Here is a 17,703-nt window from a genome sequence, read left to right on the forward strand (position 1 = left end):
TGACATCAAATATCAGTGGCTACAAAGATAATGGTGAGGTTATTAACAGCACTAGGATGATGCTATGTAAACTGGGCAAGCAGAAGGAAGAATGGAGTGGGGAACCGTGAAGAGACAAGCTCCAAGTTGCCAAGGCACAGTGGCCTGCATGGCAAAACCAAAATTCTTTTGCTGGAATAGTTTTTCTTTATCATCTTAGATCATTTCCAGAAATGACAAGTCTTTAGCCAGAACCGTACAAGACTGTCCCTCGCTTTCTGAATCTGTATGGGGTTCTGTCGCAGACTTGTGCTGGGGTGCTACAAACCAAGTTACAACCAGGACTGCAGAGTAAGTGGCATAATCTCCTCTAATGGAACCACCCCTTTCCACACCACACCTCAACCGACATCTGTTTTAACTTAAACATCCACTGCCCTGATTCTGCAACTATTGTGCTAAGTGTGTAGGGAGGAGAGCGGAAGAGAAGTGCTGCCATACTTCCTTTATTCTGTTTCCTCTTTTGTCTTTGAACATGTTTTTACATTGTGGTTTTCCTGTTTTCAGCCTGCTAAGTCTTCTTTGTAGCCCTGACTAGTCTCAGCCATTTTCCTTTCTGCGATCATTCGGACGAGGAGTGGAGACTTCAGAAAGGTGGCACCGACAGTATCCCTTTCTCTCTGTTGCACAGGGAAAATGGCCTCAGGACTGGCCTTACGGGTGGGCAACCATCCAGGGGGGCGCCATCCGAGTGCCGCAAGATGGTGGGCTTGGGCTGCCGGAGCAGGGGTGAGTGCGGGTGAGCCCGGGGCTGGAACTCCTGGCCAGTGGGAAGAGGGCAAGTGATGCCGCCTGGAGCTGCCAGCCTGTCAGGGAGTCACAGACAGCAGGGTTCAACTCTGCAGAGCCAGTGAGCCAGCCCCTAGGTCCCCTCTTCCCACGGGCATGGGTGGTGGCTGCAAACCCACTCTCCTCCTGCGAGGTGATCAGGGGTCATATGATTGGGGGAGCCCCCAGGCTCAGAAACTCCTCCCTGTACAGCCAGACCAGGCTCTGGAGCCAGGAGCTGGTCCTTGTACCCTGAGCCCCACACTGCTGTTCTCAAACTCAAAGAAAGGGCACCAAGTTTGTCCAGGGCACCATTTTCCCGTAAGGCCAGCCCTGCATGGCCGGCAATATCTCAGTGCTCCACGAAGGAAGACTTCAGCACAATGGGAACAGCAATGTGCTCTTCTTGTGACTGGCAAAGGGCACAGCCCATTTTTGTAGTAAGAGGGACTAATGAAAATGGCAATAGCCGTGAGCCCTTCCCGTGACTGTTGCTGGGGCACAGAGATCCTGTACTTCTAGCAAGGGGCATTGCATTAAGATGGCACCAGCACTGTGCCCCTCCATCCGAGTGGCAATGGAGCATAGATACGAACATCTCACTTTCCCAATGTGGGAATGACATCAAAGAAAGAGCTTCCCCTTTGTCCCCCATGCCTCCCTAACCCTTCCATGGCAGGGGCTCTGTGTTACCCCTACTCCCTTCTATGGCACAGTATCAGTTCTCCCTCCCCCTCTGCAATTCCCTCTTTCCCAGCACCACTTTCCCCTGCTATGGGTCCCTGATCCCCCCCTCCCCCGGTCCCTGTTTTCCCCTGCCCCCACTCCAGGTCCCTGCTTCCATGTCCACCAATCCACCCACTCCCCGCCCCTGGGTTCCTGCCTCCCTCATCACCACCACTGCCCTACAACTCCATTACAAGTTTCTGCTTCTTCCCCCATCTACCTACTTGCCCCTCTGAGTCCCTGCTTTCCCCACACCAGGTTCCTGCTTCCACCAGCACCAACTACACTTTAACCATTGCTTGCACACATTCTACTTTCAGCACATTAGCAGCATAAGCTGGGAAAACTGGAAAACTGTGCAAACAAATACAGGCTGCTTCTCCACACAAATAAAAGGAGCAAGCAGATTATAGAGAACATGAACGAGGCATTAAGTTATTAATACCAGCGCTAAAGCACTAGATGTGATTTGATATCAAAGGTTGCTTTCAAGGCATTTTTAAAAAACGAAGCTGTTACTAGGCAATTTAAGAAAGTGGAAGCATGGGACAGGATAGAAGTTTTACAATCACAGAGTGCAGAACTCAGTGAGTCAGGAAAATCCACCCAGAGAGAGGCAGCAGGGAATTGCTAACACAGACCACCATCCCCCTGGGAACAAACAATGCACTTGCAAATAGAAAGGGGGCAAATGAGAAATAAAGAAGGGGAAAAATTGGTCACATGCAAAAGCTCTTGCTGTCCAGTATGCTTTGCAGCGATGTTTACTATCACAGTCCTAGGCCTCTACATGTATGTCTACATTGCATTGTAAACCTGGGCTCAGACTCAATTTCAGTCCAACCTCCCGACCATCCACATACAAATCATCTGACTCGGATCCACAAGATTTCTTTACTTTGTTGCCTGAATACGTTTACTAGGTTCCAAGCCAAGATTCTAAACCAGATTCACTGGAGACTTGCTGCAAGTTGGCTTCTGAAATTGAAGCTACTGAAATGAAAAGTGAAAGAAGTACAGCTCCACTCATCATTTTATCTCTGACTTGACCAGGAAAGGATATAGGGGTTGGGCAGAGAATGAAAACTCAAGCAGGCAGATCCTCAGCCTCACAAGATCTTTTTATTTCTATTTTTTATGCATTCAGAGAGGTTAAATTTAGGCCACTGCTGTCCCATGCCCTAGGGTCACCAGTCAAAATCATCATCCAATGCTATACAAAGAGACGGATGGCTGCTGTGATTATTCTCCTTGGGTATGTCCTGGGAAGCCCTTACTGTGTGAAATAATTTGTTGTCTCACTTGTCCTTAGCACATCCCCATAGCAACACTGTTTCTGCCAGAACTGTTTTGGTACCTCCATGCACATCATTCCTCATTATAAATGCTTCTACCAGTGCATTCTGGGACTCCTGAAGCATTTATCCCACAGGGCTCAACATAGTCACTGTGCTTTGGCATGCAGTACTTTAGGCATCCTGTCCCCTTTCTTCACAAAGTACAAATTCAGCAGAACTTAAGCTAACACCCTTCTTCTAGACATTGCAACTACTTGATACAGCCCTCATTAGCAGCTCAGATATTTTGATAATGGGTTTGATAGATAGACTGACTTGTCAAATGTCTGGGATCGACAGCTGGTGTAAATGCAAGTCACAGTGCAAGTATTGCAAATTCACAATGTTCATGCTTGTTACAACATTTCCTCCAAAAGTAGAACAAGCTTCTGCACCTCCAAGAGCTTCACAAATACCTGAGAGAGATGGTATGAGATAGCAGGAGATGGGGCCACAGAAAGAAAAAAACTTGTCAGTTTTTCCTCTGTGGGTTTGAAGGTATGATCCTGAGGAATACTTGTTTACTAAAAGTGTGAGTGAATGATTTCAGTATAAATACCTAAAAACCAGAAGTGATCAGCCAGAGGAAGAGATACCATGTGACAGAGTCCACTCTTAATTATCAGGTCCAGGGAAGGAAGGAAAGTGAAAATATTTATAGTAAAATCATGTTTTTATTTCCGATTGACAAATATTTGTTTATCAATGTGTTTTAGTATGTCCATTTGATATTGTGGTCTAACAATCTGGGCTCATCTAACGTTTATTCCACAAAGGGGAAGTATCAGATACATGCGCGCGCACACACGCATACAAACACACAACTGGGAATGCACCAATCAAAAATTCAGGAGCTGCAAATGGTAAAATTGGCTTTGGAATTTAAAATTTGTCACTGGTAGTATATTTTCTTGATTCTCACAACCTGACAGCCTCCCTTTTGCTAGAAACAAATGGAATTAGATTTTCTTACAAGCCACCAATGAGTACTCTTAAATATGTGCTCTGGGAATGGACAGGTATGAGAAAGACATGCAAACATTCTGCAACAATCTGGACACTGGAGTGTAAAAATATGATTTGGCATGTAGAATAACCACAGCTAGTGTGTGTGTTAATCTTTTAGAGTGTGCTTCCTGGGTAGGGGTTATGATAGCTTGGGAAATTTAATGTATATTAATTTGCATCAGGTTGATTATTATTCTGCGTGCATTTTAACCACCATACAAGCACCTGGAGGTAGGGAAATACCCTGTACGTCTAAACTGAAATAAATAAAACAACACAGTTCTTAACTCTCTCCTGCTGTTGATTCTCACATTGCTATAAAAATGGGACAGCAGCTGCAAATGGCTTTTGTTCCACTCCCACTGCTTATGGTGGTCTCCAAACTTGGTAACTTGCTTCCTACTACCAGGCAAAAATGAGACTTATGAACAAAATGGCATCAGGATAGCTCTGCTAATAGACCATGGCTGTCAGCTGCTGGGTTACTGATTTTGAATTATGTGTTGCAGTCTGTGAGGCAAACTATATGTTTTTTAAGAGTCTCCAATGCCCACTCCTGTCCCTAGTGGTTCTGCACAGTGGAGACAAGCAAGACAAAAAGCTCTAGGTAGATAGAGCCCTGCATGTCTGACAGAACACAAAACAGTGCTTGTGGAGCAGGATGTCCCCTGTAGTGGCTGGCAAGTCGGGGACTTTGCTTGTGTTTTTAGTACTCACAAGGATGAGGTAAACTATTCAAGGCTTATTCTGGAACTATGCCAGAACAGATTTATAAAAGGTAAAAAGCAGTGACACCAGGACATGCTGGTAGACTGAATAATGACATTGCAGCTGTGTGCTGACAGTAGTCTTAGATTCGGTTTTGAAAGCTCCAAATGAGGAGTAACTTGCATGAGGACCCTGAACACATACGAGAACTGCTGCTCTCCCCGAGATGAGATGAGCTGAAACTCCCCACTGCAAATACAGTGCAGAAAGCATTTACCTTTGTCAAGAGGTTCATCATTGTGCTTCTCCAGAAAGGACACTTAGAGGGCTTTTGGGGTCTCTGAGTCAGACGGCTCACTTGGCAGATCCTGAGCTTGAATAGTAATGTCACCCCCTCCCCCCACACTCCACCCCTTCTCTAATAGTCACACATACTGGAAGCAAAAGGCTGTTGTGACTCAGGCCTGCATAGGAGGGAGACCTCATTTTGCTCCTGGCCTGAGTTCTAATATGCATATCATTACTGGTGAAGTGAATCTTTACTGAATGCTTTAAGTCCCTGTATATTGACTGGGTAAATCACGGAAATGAAAATAACCACCATGAAGTGGGTGCGCTGTGGGCTATTGGGGTAGCCAGCTATTAGGTATGGAGGAACCATTTACACTTAAACTTGGATTTACCCACACTGATCAATATCCACAAAATAAGCTCCTGTTTTCAGACCTGGATACAGATATGCACCCTCTTACCCATACAACTTCTCAGGGGTAACCTTGTGAACAAACAGCACTTCCCAATCAATTCCAAGCGCATTTCCATACACAACTGTAAAAGCCCCTCCACCAATACTTACTGAAAGGGATGGGTTTCCCTCATCCTCCACAGTGACAACCAGCTGGTAGAACTTCTGCTGCTCACGGTCTGGTGGGGACGGGCGGGTGGCGATTTCCCCAGTGACTCGGTCCATGCGGAAGATGAGATCTTCATTCCCCTGGGTGATGTAGTAGGAAAGGACGCTGTTGAGCCCAATGTCCCTGTCAGTTGCTTGCACCTGAGCCACAGCACTGCCTCCACCAACATTCTGGAGATCCATAGGGGGAAAGAGAATGGAAAGAAAGAAAAGTCAGCTTCTGGCACAGACTCATCTGAACAAAAAGGTTCACAGCGAAACAGGTCTCAGCAGTGCCCTCCAACACAGTGAATGGGGGAAGGCTCCTCCGGCATTTTCATTATAAATCTCCAGGTACCTCATCTGCACAGCTCTACACTAGGTGAAAACTTGACCAACAGAGAGTCAGCTTGAGGGAAATTGGACAATGTTCTCAATATTTTTCCATGGCACCTACCAGGCCTGGAGATCAAAGTTCTCTGGGGAAGATAGAGCACGAGCAGGTGAAGTACAGTCCTCCCAACACCACTCTGCCTATGTGCTTCAACCTCAACTTGCAAGGATTATCTCTAGGGCTGAAAGATTAGTTCAGTTACCAGATCAATCCAGGCCTGCTGCTGAGACATGCCAGCAAAGGTGATAATTACTTTACCGCCACTCATGATTGTGGTTTTTCTAGTGCAGACACTGTTATTTTAGGAAGTGAGACCAAGACTACCAGCTCATTTCTCACAGGCCTGAAGAGCTGTCAGATGGAAACAACATTTTGCCATTATCTGTTCAGATGAGAGTTAAACCGCTGAGCTGGCAGGGAAAGCTTCGTACCTTGTTACAAATCCTCACCTTTGTACAATTCTAACTAAAAAGTAACTTTTAAAATGAAATTTCACATGGTGTCATTTCATTACTTGCGCCACTTACAAAACAAACCAGCCTGTAAGGACAGTGCATAGAGGACTGCCTAGGCGTGTCCCACCAATCACACAGAATGGCTGGCTGGAATAGTGCTGAATGCATTTTGTTCTGGCCCACACTTGCACTGTAGCCATGTACAGCTGAACAGATGTTGAGCCTGTGGTCAGCAATGGGTAACTCTTCTAGTGTAGCTCAAGCCAAACAAAAGGCAAAGCCAAGCAGATGATTTCCCAGGGCCAGTGGTACAAATGATTCAGATACAAATTAAATAGAGAAGAGTGTTTGGATAAGCTATTATGTTTAATTCAAAGCTATCAATCATATACACCATGCAGATATAACAAGGTGTCACAGGCTACACACACATTATTTGTATTTTATTTTTCATAATCACATTGAGATATCCCAGTTCAGGAAATAAGTTTCCTTTTTCCTGCTTGGTTGTGTTTTACTGCTTAATTACCAAACTTTCAGAGACTGTTTCCCAATAGCAATTCATATTCTGGGGAGGCAATTCTCTTAATTACATGTGATTTTCTGGAAGTTTCATCAGCCCATTAGGTCATTCACTTTTTCCTGGCAGTTGTATGATGCTATTTAATGAGCAGAACAATGGGTTCAAAACATCCTCCAAAGAATTTTGTTCCAAATGAAGTTATCCACATCTCTTGTTCAGAGGAATCAGGAATTGGCATGCTGTTTTCTGGAGGAAATTGTTTGAAAACCTGGTCCCTTTTGGCAGATCAGCACGGATCTCAGCATACACCAGGACAAGAGTCTGAGAGTCCGATTCCAGGCTATGGCCAACCTCAGAGTTACATCTGAGAGGAGTGAAGAGGGCTGTGGGCCAAATTTTTGCCTCCTGGATTTGGCTAGGGACTGGACAAGTCCTGTGGCAAGTTATAGCCACTCCAAAGACTGTTCTATAATTTATGCTGCCTCCAATGGCTCCCTGTGGAGCTGTCCATTAGCCCAGAACAAGAAGAGTGCATTGTGCTGGGACCATGTCTCCTCTGGTAAGTACCTATGCTGAGGATTGCAAGAGAGGTAGCGGAGCCATACAGCTGGCCCTATACCACTGAGGAATCCTACTGATACTGACAATATTCCCCAGTGAGAAGATCCACTGGCTTTACAGCCCCTAGGCTGGATTCCCAGGAAATCAGTTTACAGCGCTGCAGCGGGTCCTCTGTGCACGCATGTTTCATTTTGGGGGAAAACTGAGACACTGTTATATAAGGCAGCAGAACTACTTACCTCATTAACACTAACATTGTATCCAAAGGGATTCCCAATGATTGGTGGGTTATCGTTGATATCCAGGATATTAACTCTTAGAGTATGTTCTTTTCTCCGAGGCGGGACTCCGCTGTCAGATGCCTGGATCTGCAGTGAAGCATAATGGTTACATCTGGGCAGAAGCTTTTTTTTTTGGTCAAATCTCATTGAAAAAAAGACACCTATAGTGCCAAAAAAAAATATTCCATAAATAGGCACTGCCCAATAGGTCAGATCCAAAAGTTAAGTTTTGCATTAAAAGAAAAAGCTTTAACAAAATCTAAGAGCAATAAAAACAGTGTAACCAATTAAAAAGAAACTGAATTTTTAAAATTATACAATTTTTAAGAACGCTTCTTCCATTCCACCAACAAACAAACCTTTACAGCTGTCTCTGTTCAGCATAAAAAAAAGCACTGAAACACAATTTTTTCCTTTGATTCCCCTTTTACATGATGACGCTCCTTAAAATACTTTGAGAACCACCTTGAAAGGCTATCGAATGTGTCTATATATTTTTGTTTCTAATGTACAGCCCTCGCTAGCTAGGTCCAAACAGAGGTACCATGGCTATCACCTGGGAAGAGGATGAGAGAATAAACACATGACAGATATAATTTCTTAATGCACTGGAAGGCACTCAGATATTGTGATGATACGCGCATTATAAGAACCCATACAAATGAGAACAGAATGTTAAAATTGCTGCTGCAGTACAATTTTGCACCTCTACCTGGAGCACCAGCTGTTAAAATACTGAGCTGTAAATAACTATATATTACAAACCATCCAATTTTGTGACAATTAAAATAAGTGCCATATCACCAGCTATTCAGCAATGCACAGCATTGTATCATTATAGTTACATATACACAGACACAGATATGCAATACTTTGCATGAAATAAGCAGCACATACAGGGAAACTAATATTTTTGGTGTGGAAAATTTCCCAATGATTAGTTCAAATAGCCACAAAAATACCTGCAGTATCACATGAATGATAGTCAGAAACTACAGCTTCAGGCAGTCAAACTTTCACCCACTAAAGGCAACATTTGGAGTACCATCTAGATGGATATTGAGTTTCTGTATCTTGACTGTTTGCCTTGCCCAGTGAATGCATATTGCAGAAAATGCAGCTAGGATGGTGGAAAACTCCAGGTTACCTTTAAGGTGTAGTGGTCCAGCAGTTCTCTATCCAATGGTCTTCCCACAAACACCTCTCCATAGGTATTGTTGGTGGTGCGGATCTCAAAGACGTTGCCTATATTTCCTGATGTCAGAGAAAAGGTCACCTGCAAGAAGGAAATAAATAATGGGAAGTGTGGGGAAGTGAGGAGCAGTGAGGTTAGGGAACGGGGAAGAAAAGGGAGAGAGAAACAGTCATTACAAAGTGACCATTTCTTATTAAACCTGGCTCCTTCTTGCCTTGTGCTGAAAATCCAACACAACAGTCTCTCTCAGAGTTTTTTGTACATGTGCTGCTGGTTTCGGGTGGAACCAGAAAAAGTTCAGAAAAATAGCTCTTAAAAACATTAACCAAACTTCTAACTCCAATCCAGGTTCCAGTTCAGATGCTGTGAGAGTTCTCAATTTGGGAAAGTTTTTATTCTATGTGAATTGATTTGCTCATCTCTATTCTGTTTGACCAGATGTTCCAGGTTTCTGCATAATTGAGGCTGTCACTGAGGCATACAGACACAGGACCAAATTCATATTATTAGGTAATGATAATAATAAATAAATTTATTTATTTATTAGCAGTAGCACCCAGTGTGTGCTACATGCTTTCCAAACACTGAAGAAAGATGGTCACTCCTTGGAAAACCTCAGTCTCAAGAAAGAAAAGGAGTACTTGTGGCACCTTAGAGACTAACGAATTTATTTGAGCATAAGCTTTTGTGAGCTACAGCTCACTTCATCCGATGCATGCTCACGAAAGCTTATGCTCAAATAAATTTGTTAGTCTCTAAGGTGCCACAAGTACTTCTTTTCTTTTTTGCGAATACAGACTAACATGGCTGCTACTCTGAAGTCTCAAGAAAGGAACTCTCTGACTTCAATAGGCTTAGAATGTGGTAAATGTGAAGTAACATCTGAATTCAGCAGAGTTACTCTGGAAATACACTGCGAAGGATTAGGGCTGATTAATTTTGAGTAAGAAACTCACTGGAATCTCACAGCATCTAATTAATTCTTCAAGCAGATTAAAGGAAGTAACAAAGAGGACAGAACTTCCTGTTTTAATCTGGATAGAAATCCCCTGCTGTCCATTGTGAAGGTAGAAAAAACAACATCTTCCCCCCACCCCCATTTTTAGGCCCACTGTTGCACATGGCAGCTGTCACAGCGTCTTGGCTCTGAAGGGAATGCTTAATATGTCCTTCCTCTGACACCCTTCAGTCACCAAACCAGCCCCTACCGCTAGTATTTTTGGCACTATCCATCCCACACTAAAGAGCAGCCCTATTGCCAAAGATTATGGTGTTCGTGTTCATAAGGATCAGAGTTCAATACCCTGATCTTAGAGACCCAGAGCAGGGAGTAGCTGGAAAGGAGCTTGCTGAGGTTCTAGATAAATCTGGTTTGAGAAACACTAGTGGGGCCTTGTAGGATTGCCATAAGAAGGTTTTGCTCTTTGGGAATATGGGCAAGGTATGCAGGAAGCAGACATGCTGAGGTATAAATTAGGAATTCCATCCTCCCCCTCTCTTCATGAAGCTTGTTCCACAATTGGGCCTGAGTCACTGTCAAAGCACATATCTGAATTCAGGAGTTCCTGTCTGTCAGTCATGTCCTCAGACCAACAGCTCACAGTGCCTCATAGCTTGAATGGACATATTCCCTCATAAATTGGAATAAGCAAAATCTGCCTCCTCCATCCTACCCGCTCACCCATCTTCCTTTTTGTAGGTCCCAGTATAGCTTATAGCTGCAGAAGCATTGGTACCTGACCGTTGCTTCCTGCATCTGAGTCTCTGGCCAAGACTACAGCTATTCGCCTCCCAATGGCGCTGTCCTCTGCTACGCTCACTGCAGAATCGGAGGTGATGTCGAACTGTGGGCTGTTGTCATTCTCATCCAGAACGGTGATGGTTACCTGTTGAAAGTGAGTACAGAGATTAACAAGAAGCTTTATCAGGAGCACGGCTCTTGATAATTTTCCTGAAGGCAACCGTGCTGGATGGGATAGCCTTTCAGGTGAAACTGAGGTATGTGTAGAGTATCTTAAAGATCATTTCAGTGTTGCCTTCCCATCCCATTGTATTAAATCTCACCACTCAGGCCTAGGTGTGCTGACAATGTCAGAAGAACCAAAGATTTTAATGAAAGGCTTGGAAACCCAGGTCCTGCTGAGTGGCTGGGGACTCCCTTTTCACAATCTTTGGCATGCGGTTAGTGATAAGTGAATTTGAGAGCTCCTGGAAGGGAGGGACGGATGCACTGGTGACAGCAGGCCATATGCAATCCTTCCTCACTTGGTGCTGCTGATGGATCTCAGGCTTGACTCACTGAGGGGGCTGCTACAGTTCAGGAACTCGCCTGAGAAGGGATGAACAACCGTGATCACGTCACTGTTGTTGAGGAGCATGGATACACGTCCGTGTCGCGAGGGATAAGGATGGGACCCAGGATGCTCACTTTATTTTTTGAGGCCAAGGTCTCAAGAGTTGAATGGCTGCTGCACTAACTCCTCCAAACTTACTGAAGATGTCTAATTCAAACAGGAATTAACTGAGGGAATTCCTATGGCCTGTGTTATACTGGAGGTCAAAGTAGAGGATTACGCTGGTCCCTTCTGGCCTTATAACCTATAATGTAGGACTCTTCTGCATATGCATGTAAGGTAGACAAAGGAGGGGTGAAGGCTGGCATGAGAGGGGAAGACAGTGTGGCACTTGAGGGGGTCCCCTCCACTCAGAGTTCTCAGTTTTAACTGGTTAATTAGAAATTGTATAGACCAGAGGTGGGCAAACTGCAGCCTGCGGGACCATCCTGAGCTCCTGGCCCTGGAGGCTAGCCCCCGGCCCTTCCCCCACTGTCCCCCCTCTCCTGCAGCCTCACCTTGCTGTGCCGTCAGCGCTCTGGCCCGCTGCTCCTGCCAGGCAGCGCGGCGGCGTGACTGGCTCCGGCATGGTAAGGGGGCGGGGAGCGGGGGGTAGGGAGGTTGGATAAAGGGCAGGGGGTCCGGGGAGCAGTCAGGGGACAGGGAGCAGGGGGCAGTTGGATGGGGCGGAGGTTCTGGGTGGGGGGTGATCAGGGGATGGGGACCAGGTGGGGTTGGATAGACATGGGAGTGTCAGGGATCCTGTCAGGGGGCGGGGGTGTGGATAGGGGGTCAGAGTAGTTAGGGGACAGGGAACACGGGGGGTCGGTTAGGGACGGGGGTCCCAGGAGGGGGCGGTCAGGGGACAAGGAGCAGGGGGGGTTGGATGGGTCAGGGATTCTGAGGGAGGCAGTCAGGCGGTGGGACGTGGGAGGGGGTGGATATGGGCAGTGGTGAGCTGGAGCCGGTTCACACCGGTTCACTAGACCCAGTTGTTAAATTTAGAAGCCCTTTTAGAACTGGTTGTCTTGCAAGGGGAGGAGGCTGAGTGGAAGTGAGGTGAGATGCCAGTGGGTGCTCTGCACCCACCAAATTTTCCCCATGGGTGCTCCAGCCCCGGAGCACCCACGGAGTCAGTGCCTAAGGCGCCACTTTTGATGTGATCAGTGTGGAGAGCGGCTGCTCCTCCTGCTCCCCCCCAGCTATGCTCCCCCGCCCCTAGGACCCAGAGGGACCTGCTGGATGCTTCCTGGGAGCTGCCCCAGGTAAGCGCCGCTGGGACTCCCCATCTCGCCCCCGGCAGGTCCCTCTGGCTCTTAGGGGCGGGGTGGGCACCCACTACGGTGGCCCTGCCCAGTTCTGGGGGCAGTCAGGGGACGGGGAGGGGGGTGGATGGGGCAGAGGTCGGGGGGGAACGTCAAGGAACATGGGGGGTTGGATGGGGCAGCAGTCCCCGGGGGCAGGGTTGGGCCACGACCCCCTTGTGGGGTGAGGAGGGAACCAGTTGTTAAGATTTTGGCAGCTCATCACTGGATAGGGGGTGGGGGCCAGGAGGTTTGGGGAGGCACAGCCTGCCCTACCCGGCCCTCCATACAATTTTGCAACCCCGATGTGGCCCTTGGGCCAAAAAGTTTGCCCACCCCTACTATAGGCCCATCCTGGCAGGGGATGCTCTGCTAGTACTGTGCAGGCCCAGGCCTTTGCTGTTAAACTCATGAGAATTCATAGGCCTTGTCTACACACAGGCTTGCACTGGATTATTTTGATTTCATTTACATTGGGAAGGATTTGCTATAGACTAAATCGACATAAGCCATTTATAAACTGGCCTGAGTTTTCACACAGAAGTTTGCATCCATTTAACTAAACTGCTGCAACCTGGGCAAGTTTTGGGTGTGAACAAGCCCAGAGTTTCTTCCTGGGATGATGGATACATTTCTTCCCTGTTAGAGGGGATGATACTCTGGTCCACACAAGATGGATCCAAAATTCTATGGACAGATGGGTTCCATGCCTAAGCTGCAATCTGTGTACCATTCAGCAGTGTCAGGTAAATGGCAATGCAGAGAGGCAGGAGGGATGGATACAGAGAAACCAAATACACAGAGCTCCAAAAATAAAATCAGTTGTGATTCAGCATTCATAATTATAGCTACAGCACTAAGACCCAACAGCAGCAGCAACATCAGCAGGAAAGAAAAGTGTTAGATACAGATGTAGCTCAGCTGTGGTCAATGACTCAAAGAGGAGACAAGCGTCTGCCTCTTTTGTGACGAGCCAGAGGAAATACTGTCATCATGTTCAAAATTAAAAACATATTCACTATATATAATGGGAGAGAAAGAGAGGAAGAACATTTTTGTTCTCGAGGCTCTATTTATGGGTGCTAACAGTCCCCAGGTGCAGAGCTCGTCAATGTGATCACGTCCTGGAGGAAACCTGTGGGGTTTTTTTTGAGTTTGGGTGACTGCTATTGTTGTAGCTAAAAAAGAAGGCAGGAGTGGGGAAAACCCAGTCAGCTCAAGAAGAAAATCTGCAGCTGCTGAGGCAAGCTGCCACTCACAGAAGCCAAACCTTTCTGTCTGGAATGAGTGCCACTACACAAGGGAGGGTATGTTTCTTGGAAGCGGGCTTACCTTCTTTCCAGACCCTTTAGTAAACTTAGTCTACCTTCCTGGTACACCTACTTGGATGGCCACAGAGGGGCCAGATGCTCAGCTGGTAGAAATCAGGAGAGTTCCTGGACTTCAGTGCAGCTATGCTGATTTATGCCAGCTGAGAATCCGGCCCCAGATGTGTTTTTTTTAAAATACTCCATCAAAAAACCCAGATTAAGTGAACACGAAGGCTGTATTGCTGAGTAGTCATGAGTCAGGAGACAGCAAAGTTGAGGCTGCAAGGGTGGGGGAAGAGTAAAGAGGGTTCAAAGAGCCTCCCCCACCTCTGCACAAAGGCCAGGATTGATCATAGTCCTTGAATTCCCAAAGCACACGGACTGTGGAACCCTACTACCAGCAGCAGCACTAGAAACCTCACAGGAGTGGAGACGAAAGGGTCAAAGCTCTAGCTCTCCTTCACCCCAGCCTTGGCTGGTGGAGCTGGGCAAGGGCACTGGGGAATGCATGCTGTGCCCTGTTAAAGGATAGAGTAGATGCTACCACTCTGTGTGGTGCCCAGTTCTCCTGGAGCTGCCCCCTATTCAGGACCAGACACAAGTTTTGCACAGCTACCTATGCAGCGACTATCAGAGGGGAAGGCAGGCAGGAGGAAGGCAGGTAGATATACAGAACTAGGAATAAACACTCTTACCTTCTGTTGGAGGGAAGCAGAATGGGAAAGAAAAAGAAAAAAATACAGTTAACAGATCTTTCCCTTCTCTTTTAAAAACATGGCATAAGTTAAGTGCTTTAGAAAGGGAAGGGAAGGGGAGGTTAGTGGAATCAGGACAGTGCAGGCAGGTGCTGTGCAAACTTCCCCTCCAGAGCTTTGCAAGTGCACCTTAATCCACGCCCAGAGCACCCAATTGCTATTCCAGCTCGGAGCCTCTCCTGATCAGGGACTGCCAGGCAGATTGCGTTGTGCGAGGTTCCTTTTTCTTGAGCAGCTTTGTGATGTGGAGGCAGGACCCCCAAGGTGAAAGGCAAACACTTCTATCAAAATTCAGATGATTTTATCAGTATGAACACTCCCTCCGCCGCCCCCAACACTTTTGCAAACCAATGCATATTCCATGAGTAATTCGCTTCACCCCACCCTGGCCACTTGCTCTAAAACCTCAATCTTTGGACTACAGAATTAACCCAGAAATTACTATGAGAGTGTCAAGAGAGAAAAGAAGCTGGCACCCTGACTGCTGGAGTCCAGTATCAATTGCCTGAGCACACATAATTTTTAAAGGCAACAGATGTACCAAAATTCAAGCTATTGGAGTCCTTTAAACCACAGCATACTATCTCAAATGACATTCAGTGTCTGATTTAAAACAAAAAGAAGAAAATTAGGAGTTAAAATCTCTAGATCAGATCCTTAGCTGGTGTAAATCAGTATAACTCCATTACCTTTACACTAAGGATCTAACCTGTAGTTCCAATCCTTAGTGGACTTTTTGTGTTAGTGTTGTAGCATATATGGCCTACAAGTTGCTTGCAGATCATAAATCTTTGCAACCCCAAGGACAATGGTGGTATTCAGGAAGGAGTGTCAACTACACAGTTATACTATGAAATATTTTAGACCCCAAATTTTACCTACCTGAAAACTGTTTTAATCTGGTGAGTAATCTCCTCCAAACTCTAAATATTTCCTTTTTTGAAAAGCCCAGCACTCTGTTATGTAGAAATTAAAACACCACACCCCATGTTTATGTACAAAGCCCTATAATACAGGGCTCTTGTACTCACTAATTTTCTGGAGGGCTTGGTAAGAGTGCATTGCTTGGTTTGGGAGTGAGATCAAGACTATATGCCTAGGTCCCAACCAAGAGACCTCACGGAGGTTATTCAAGGAAACTTCAGGTTGACAATCACCTCACCATACAACCCATGAGTTAGGAGTTCAGGAGATAGCACTGTAGAGAGTTGCCAGGAAGAGAGAGAGAGAGGAAGGCGTGTACAAAGAGAAAAGGGAAAACAAGAAGGTTCTGTGACCATCCTTATAGTGTGTGGGCATTCTGTTGGTATGGGAAAAAGCTCTTGGAAGCATGGTGAGCACTGTGCTGGCATGGTGGAGACCCCAATTATGGTGGTGTGGTGGGCATGATGCTGCCACGGCAGAGCCCCCAGTCTTAGTACTGTTAGAAGAGGAGCACGACCACAAAAATGATTCGTGTTTAGTAGAAAATGCACATCTGAAAGTACCTGGATGGTTGCAGACCAGGCACATTACAGTGGACATTCACCTGGCCCTTGGGGAATTGGAGAGGAAGAGAGGTGAGATTGTGAGTTGCAAAACTACTAGAGTGCTAGCTCCTTAGGAAGCTGTAGTTGCAAGCCTCCGAGGAAGCCACTGTAGTCTGTCTTCCCAGCAGCAGTGCTGCCCAGAGGATTCAGGGGGCCTGGGGCAAAGCAATTTCGGGGGCCCCTTCCATAAAAAAAAGTTAGTTTTGCTGCCCCAAGCAGTGAAGAAAAAAAAGAAAAACCCAAGTCGTGCCGCCGAAGAAAGAAGAGGACAGGAGGACCCACCGCTGAATTGCTGCAGAAGACTGAAGCGGAGTGATTGAGTTGCTGCTGAAGTGCTGCCGAAGAGGAAGAGAGGTACTGAAAGACCTGCCACCAATTGTTGCCGAAATTGCCCCTGCCTTGTCTGTGGGGGCTGGGGCAAATTGCCTCCACCCCCTCTGGCGGCCCTGCCCAGCAGGGCAGCTGCACTCTGGGTAGATGGATAAAGATTAAGCGGGTCAGAAGTAAGAAACAAAAGGAAACCCTTCAAAAGGAGAGGTGGTGATGGCTGGCTGGGGTATTCCCTCCCAAACAAGAGAAATAAGAGGATGTTTTCGTGTCGTCAGCTCTTGTTTGGCTTGTACCAGGTCTAGGATAAAGGACTACTGTGAAAACAGCTAAAATCCACTCACCACAGTAGAGTCAACCTTTGGTCCTCCATCATCTGCCACTACTGTTAAAGTGTAGAAATCCCCCTTCTCTCGATCCACCTGGCCTTTGACTGTGATGACACCCTACCAGGGACAAACAACGACAAAGATCGTGAATACCCATGTCATGCTTACTGCTCAATCACCTAAAGCCTTGGCCGGATCGGCCATTGTTAGCTACGTACAGTGATTCCATTGATCTTGAACAGGGACAGTGCCTGAGTATTGGTGTTGGGGTCAAACTTGTAGGTGATCTGGTTCAGGTTGTCAATGGAGCGTGCCAGGACGCGCAGCACCTCTGAGCCTGTGGGAATGTTCTCTGTGATAACTGCCTCATAGGTGAGGTTTGAGAACTGCACAGCCTCATCCATTTCATTCAACAGGCTGACATAGACGCTGCAGAAACCTTGGTTGTTGGGGGGTGCCTGGTCTGTGGCAGAGACATTCATCAGGTAACTGGTTTTTGTCTCATAGTCCAGGTAGTCGATGGTAGTGATGAGGCCAGTGCTCTCATCAATTTCAAACTTCCCCACAGAGCCAGACAGGATTTTATAATTCACCAGACCTCCATTCCCTGGGGGAGGAACAAATTATCAGAGTTAGACTGGACTTCACAGAGAAGCAGACAAGGCCACAGGACCCCTAACTTTGCCCAGCAGGTCAACTTGCTAAAGCCTGAGAGGTGCCCCTAATCTATTTAAAATGAAAGAGATTACAGATATTCTTATATCTAATATGGAAGTGCAGCCCGAGTCCCAGAATGTAATGTTCCATCTTAATCTGAGTTAGCCAAAGCACTTTAAGCCAAGACGGTTAACCTCACACACAGCACAGCTGGTTTTATCATTTCTTTTACCGTTTCAGTTACTTTTCCCTCTAAACTGCCCAAAGGTACT

The 17,703-nt window shown here is 46.4% G+C and overlaps 2 protein-coding genes across 7 annotated transcripts in view; one reads left to right on the forward strand and one right to left on the reverse strand.

The window, feature by feature from the left end:
• CDH23 (cadherin related 23) overlaps nucleotides 1-17,703 on the reverse strand; it is a 555,581-nt gene that overhangs the window by 111,053 nt on the left and 426,825 nt on the right. For 2 of the 4 annotated variants that reach the window (XM_043519492.1, XM_038408394.2), the window contains 7 exons: nucleotides 16,993-17,381; nucleotides 16,790-16,891; nucleotides 14,530-14,532; nucleotides 10,624-10,773; nucleotides 8,840-8,968; nucleotides 7,651-7,779; nucleotides 5,443-5,670 (listed from right to left, as the gene is read on the reverse strand). In XM_043519492.1, the coding sequence (XP_043375427.1) occupies nucleotides 5,443-5,670; nucleotides 7,651-7,779; nucleotides 8,840-8,968; nucleotides 10,624-10,773; nucleotides 14,530-14,532; nucleotides 16,790-16,891; nucleotides 16,993-17,381 (1,130 nt within the window). Of the gene's footprint in view, nucleotides 1-4,863; nucleotides 4,971-5,442; nucleotides 5,671-7,650; nucleotides 7,780-8,839; nucleotides 8,969-10,623; nucleotides 10,774-14,529; nucleotides 14,533-16,789; nucleotides 16,892-16,992; nucleotides 17,382-17,703 lie in introns of those variants that run through there. The other 2 variants (XM_043519496.1, XM_043519494.1) reach the window with 2 other exon arrangements.
• Nucleotides 1-17,703, forward strand: part of VSIR (V-set immunoregulatory receptor) — a 70,871-nt gene that overhangs the window by 52,828 nt on the left and 340 nt on the right. The window contains exons 7-9 of one of the 3 annotated variants that reach the window (XM_043519508.1): nucleotides 9,326-9,391; nucleotides 9,876-9,954; nucleotides 10,587-10,718. In XM_043519508.1, coding sequence (XP_043375443.1) covers nucleotides 9,326-9,391; nucleotides 9,876-9,952 — 143 coding nt within the window. In that variant the 3' untranslated portion in view covers nucleotides 9,953-9,954; nucleotides 10,587-10,718. Of the gene's footprint in view, nucleotides 1-9,325; nucleotides 9,398-9,875; nucleotides 9,955-10,586; nucleotides 10,719-17,703 lie in introns of those variants that run through there. The other 2 variants (XM_043519509.1, XM_043519507.1) reach the window with 2 other exon arrangements.

Source organism: Dermochelys coriacea, chromosome 7, assembly GCF_009764565.3.
Source record: "Dermochelys coriacea isolate rDerCor1 chromosome 7, rDerCor1.pri.v4, whole genome shotgun sequence".
Lineage (NCBI taxonomy): Eukaryota > Metazoa > Chordata > Testudines > Dermochelyidae > Dermochelys > Dermochelys coriacea.